The sequence below is a fragment of the Crocuta crocuta genome, unplaced genomic scaffold (genome assembly GCF_008692635.1).
Source record: "Crocuta crocuta isolate KB4526 unplaced genomic scaffold, BGI_CrCroc_1.0 scaffold7, whole genome shotgun sequence".
Taxonomy (NCBI): domain Eukaryota; kingdom Metazoa; phylum Chordata; class Mammalia; order Carnivora; family Hyaenidae; genus Crocuta; species Crocuta crocuta.
Window position 1 is genome coordinate 11585774 of NW_027531904.1, and position 4045 is coordinate 11589818.

Here is a 4045-nt window from a genome sequence, read left to right on the forward strand (position 1 = left end):
GAGCGACCCCCCCGCCCCGCCCCGGTCTCCCCGGCTCCACTGCCGTCCCCTTCACCTGCCAGAGTCTGCTTGGGATCTGCTCCCTTGGGATCAGTATAACCTCTTCTTTAAGGCTTTCCGGTGCTCTGAGAGTCACTTGTCCTTGATCTCGGTTACCTGTTCTCCCGCCATTTTCCAACTATTGCTTCAGAGTCACTGGGAGGGCCCCCTCCTAACGTGGGGCGCCGAGCTCGTCTGGTGTGTGGCCGCCGCTCCCGCACACCTCTCCCTGCCGCGCGGGTCCTCGCCGGTGCGGCCCTCCCCTGCTGTCCGTCGTGCCTGGCGCCATTGTCTTCAGGGCTTTTTCATTGTTAGCGCTTCTCCACGGAGTACTCTGCGGGTCCCCAATCCGGTGATGTATCCTGCTGCACGAGGGATGAGATGCCAAAGTGCACAAATCAACACCCAGACTGACGGGTGTTCTTAAAGGACCCCGGCTGAAGCATCCTGAACCCCGAGCCGGTGTACACGCACCCCCAGAGCCACGCACCACACGTGCAGCGAGAAGTGGTCTCGACCGCATGTGGAGGGCGTCCCCGCCAGGCCACGTACCGGGATGGTGGGGAGGGGCAGTGTGAGCCCAGCCACCGCTCCGGCTCCCCGAGGACCATGTGCCGTCTTCACAGCCTTGTGGGAAGTCTGGTTTCTTAAGAGACCGCTAATCAGCAAGGACACTGTCTCCTAGGTATGAAAGATGGGCAGAAAATACTGTTTCATGGAGAAGGAGATCAGGAGCCCGAGCTGGAGCCTGGCGATGTCATCATTGTGCTCGATCAGAAGGACCACGGCGTCTTTCAGAGGCGAGGCCACGACCTGATCATGAAGATGAAAATTCAGCTCTCGGAAGCCCTTTGCGGCTTCAAGAAGACGATAAAAACGCTGGATGATCGAATGCTTGTTATCACGTCCAAGTCAGGTAACATTTCAGAGGCACGTCCGTCACCGCTGTGCTGTGTGGCTGACTGCGTGTGACACTGCTGGCCCCTAGCCTGGCTTCACCCTGGGGCTGGGGGACTTGCGTCACGCAACTTAGCATGACTTCGTTTTCCCCAAGGTCAAAGTCCTGGCTAATGACTTGAGAATTTCATGAGCTTTTAGAATACTCCCCTAGAAAAAAAGAATTCAGAGTCTGGGGGAAGAGCCTCAAACAGGAATCTTGGGGTCCAGCACTGTAACTGGGACCTGCCTGCCAGCTGACACTTCTAAAAACTGGTTTGGTGAGGAAACAGCCGGTAACAGGCTGTGGTGGTCTGTCAGGCGGTCCCCGCAGCCGCTGCACTGTCCACTACACCTGGGACACGTCGCAAAGCAGAAGTTTCCCGAGAAGACCTTGCCTGTCAGCCTAGCCATGGGTGCTCCTGCAGAGCCGCCCGTCTGCACACCCGGGGAGCACTCCCGAGGTCCACGGCGGTCCTCCAGGGCCCAGCACACACGGACGGCAGGCTCCTTTGGGCCACATCGGGGCGGGCAGCAGAGCGCCTGGTGGGAAGGGCCCTGGGGGAAGGGCAGGGGAGGGGACCGTCCGTGCCAGAGCACATCTGCACAGGTGCGGCGGGGTCTGCACGGGTGTGGCGGCCGACACATCCCGTCTCTGGCTGTGAGCAGACTGGCTCTGGTCCCCTTGGTGGGCGGCCGGGGTTCAGGGCTGCAGGGGCGNGAGCGGCCCCAGAGCCGCCCGGCTTCCACGCCGCTCGCTCCTCTGCACGTCCTTGCTCCCTTCCCTCCGTGGCCGTGTTATTGTTCTCTGTTGCCTTCCTCCTCTGCTCCGTGTCTTTCTCCTCTGATGTAGAAGGAAATGGAATTAGGTAGCCAAGCCTTGATCAGGTTTTTTTTTAACTTTTTGTTTGGAAACGATTTCAAACTAGCAAAAAATTGTAACAACAGCACAAGGATCTTCCTACATGGTTTGCCTGTTGTTAACACTTGACCCTGTTTGATTCCTTGTTTGCTGTGTGTGTCTGCACGTAATCAAGCCCCACAGCATAAGGTGACACTTGGACCCCTCCCCAGGCCCCATTCCTCCCTCGCTCGGGGGCGGGGGGAAGGCTCCCCCAGGGCCCGGAGCACAAGGCCCCGGCTCTGATGGGGGTGCTGCTGGGCCGCGGTTGGTGGGTGGGTGGCTGGGAGCCGGTGCAGACGAGAGACCCCCACGCCCTCGCTTAGTCACGAGAAGGGCACGGCTCCAGAGAGCCACCTGCTGGAGACTTACTGTTTCTTTTTGCGTGTTTGCCCCTTTCTGTGTCCTGTCCTTTGTGGTTTACCTCTCTTGGTTGGGGCTTACTTTGCGGCTTTGCTGCCTTCCCCGCCTGCTGTGGGAGCGCGGACGCGGGGCCCACGAGGAGGTGCCCCTGGAGCAGCCACTCGCCCTCCTCCTGCGTGTGGCTCCCCCGCCCCCATTAGAGGTGGGGGCACCAGGCAAGCCCACGGGAGGCCCCTGGCTGAGGACCCCGGGAGGGTGCGCGGCGTGTTGCAAGCAGCCGCCTCGGGCCGCTGAGCGGACGGCGTTTGGCCTCCTCCTGCGCCCGTTACTCCCGCGTCTTTCCTCAGTGGTGCTTCTGTGGGACTCGTGTCCGTCCCTCGTGGCGGGAGGGGGTGCTGTTCTAGACTCTGGGGCTGCAGCACTCAAGGTGCCGTTTGAAAAAGTGGCCGCAGGACCCCAGAGGCGCGCGGGCTGGGCTGCGGACAAGGCGCCCCTCACTTTCTGAACCAGCTGGCCTCTGAGGGAGGCCCTGCGAGGCCCCCAGGCCACCCCCATCTTCCCGCTTCTAAGGGAGCCTTTTGTGCGGCAGGGGAGGTGATAAAACACGGGGACCTGAAGTGCGTGCACAGCGAGGGGATGCCCATCTACAAAGCACCCCTGGAGAAGGGGGCTCTGATCATCCAGTTCCTTGTANGAAGGACTTCAGCCCCAGCGAGCAGAGCTGGCGCCAGCACAGGGACACCTACGAGGACGACGACGACGGGCCGCGGGCCGGGGTGCAGTGCCAGACGGCGTGAGCGGCGCCCCGGGTGTAAAGTTGGCACAATGAAAATGGCATCGCCTAACGGCCTGGTGTGTGGGGTGTCTGTGTACGTGTTCAGCATCCTCAGCTGCTGAGTGTCTTCTTGGTTTTTCTTGTTTTTTTTTTTTGGTTGTAATTTAAGTTATAGCTTAATTTATATTTAAATGTTCTAAGTGTGAATCATCTCTAGTCTGCATATGGAATCCGTTTATTTACACTTCCAGGAGACTTCTGAGATGCCAGTGGCCTCACTGGCACTGTGTGCTCCTGGGGGCCTCGCCCCGGTGCCCGCGCCCGGCCCCCCTCCCCGGTGCCGGGACCGAGGGCCTCATCCTGGGGCTGGCGCGCTGACACTTCCGAATCTGGATTCTAGAGGACCCTCAAGAACAAAAGCACATCTGTGGGCTGGGCTGGGCTCCGGGGCCAGCGTGGTGGCTCCTGCCCCGTGGCTGGAATGGGGTGCGAGTACGGTCTTCGCTCCTGGAAGCTTCCTGGCCTTGTGGGGTCCGTGTTCTAAATGAACCACCACCACGGCCGTTTGCTTGTGACCCCTCTCCCTGTTCTCTGTGGTCTTAGTGATTTTCTGTTGATCGCCTTGGCGATGCTCCCACCAAAGTGCTTTCTGCAAAGAGAAGGAAGCCTCCCAAGGGCCCTGCAANCAGAGGGCTTCCTACTCCCATGACGCTCTGTGCGCCCGTGGTGCGGGCCGCCGCTGCGGGTGGGCAGCCGTCGCTTCACTCCCCGCAGGCCGACCGCAGCTCGTGTCTAGGGGACCACAGCCCTNCCCCCAGCCGCTGGGCAGGCGAACGCCGAGGCTGCCTGTCTGATCGCCCTTCTTGGTTCTGCAGAACAGAGGTCGCCACAGGCCAGGCGCCACCCCCAGGAGGGTCGAAGGGCACTGGAGGCCCGTGGCAGTCAGGGCAAGCGGCTGGGGGGGTGGGGCAGGCGTCACCAGCCTGGGGGGTGGGCACAACTTGCTCAAGATACAGAGAGAGCAAGGCCCC

At 61.0% G+C, this 4045-nt stretch overlaps 1 protein-coding gene across 1 annotated transcript in view; it reads left to right on the forward strand.

Annotated features, from left to right (window-relative positions):
* Positions 1-3225, forward strand: part of DNAJA4 (DnaJ heat shock protein family (Hsp40) member A4) — an 11001-nt gene extending 7776 nt beyond the window's left edge. The window contains 3 exon segments of the mRNA XM_077774408.1: positions 725-955; positions 2829-2930; positions 2933-3225. Of these exon segments, the coding sequence (XP_077630534.1) occupies positions 725-955; positions 2829-2930; positions 2933-3036 (437 nt within the window). The 3' untranslated portion in view covers positions 3037-3225.
* Positions 3226-4045: the final 820 nt, after the last annotated feature.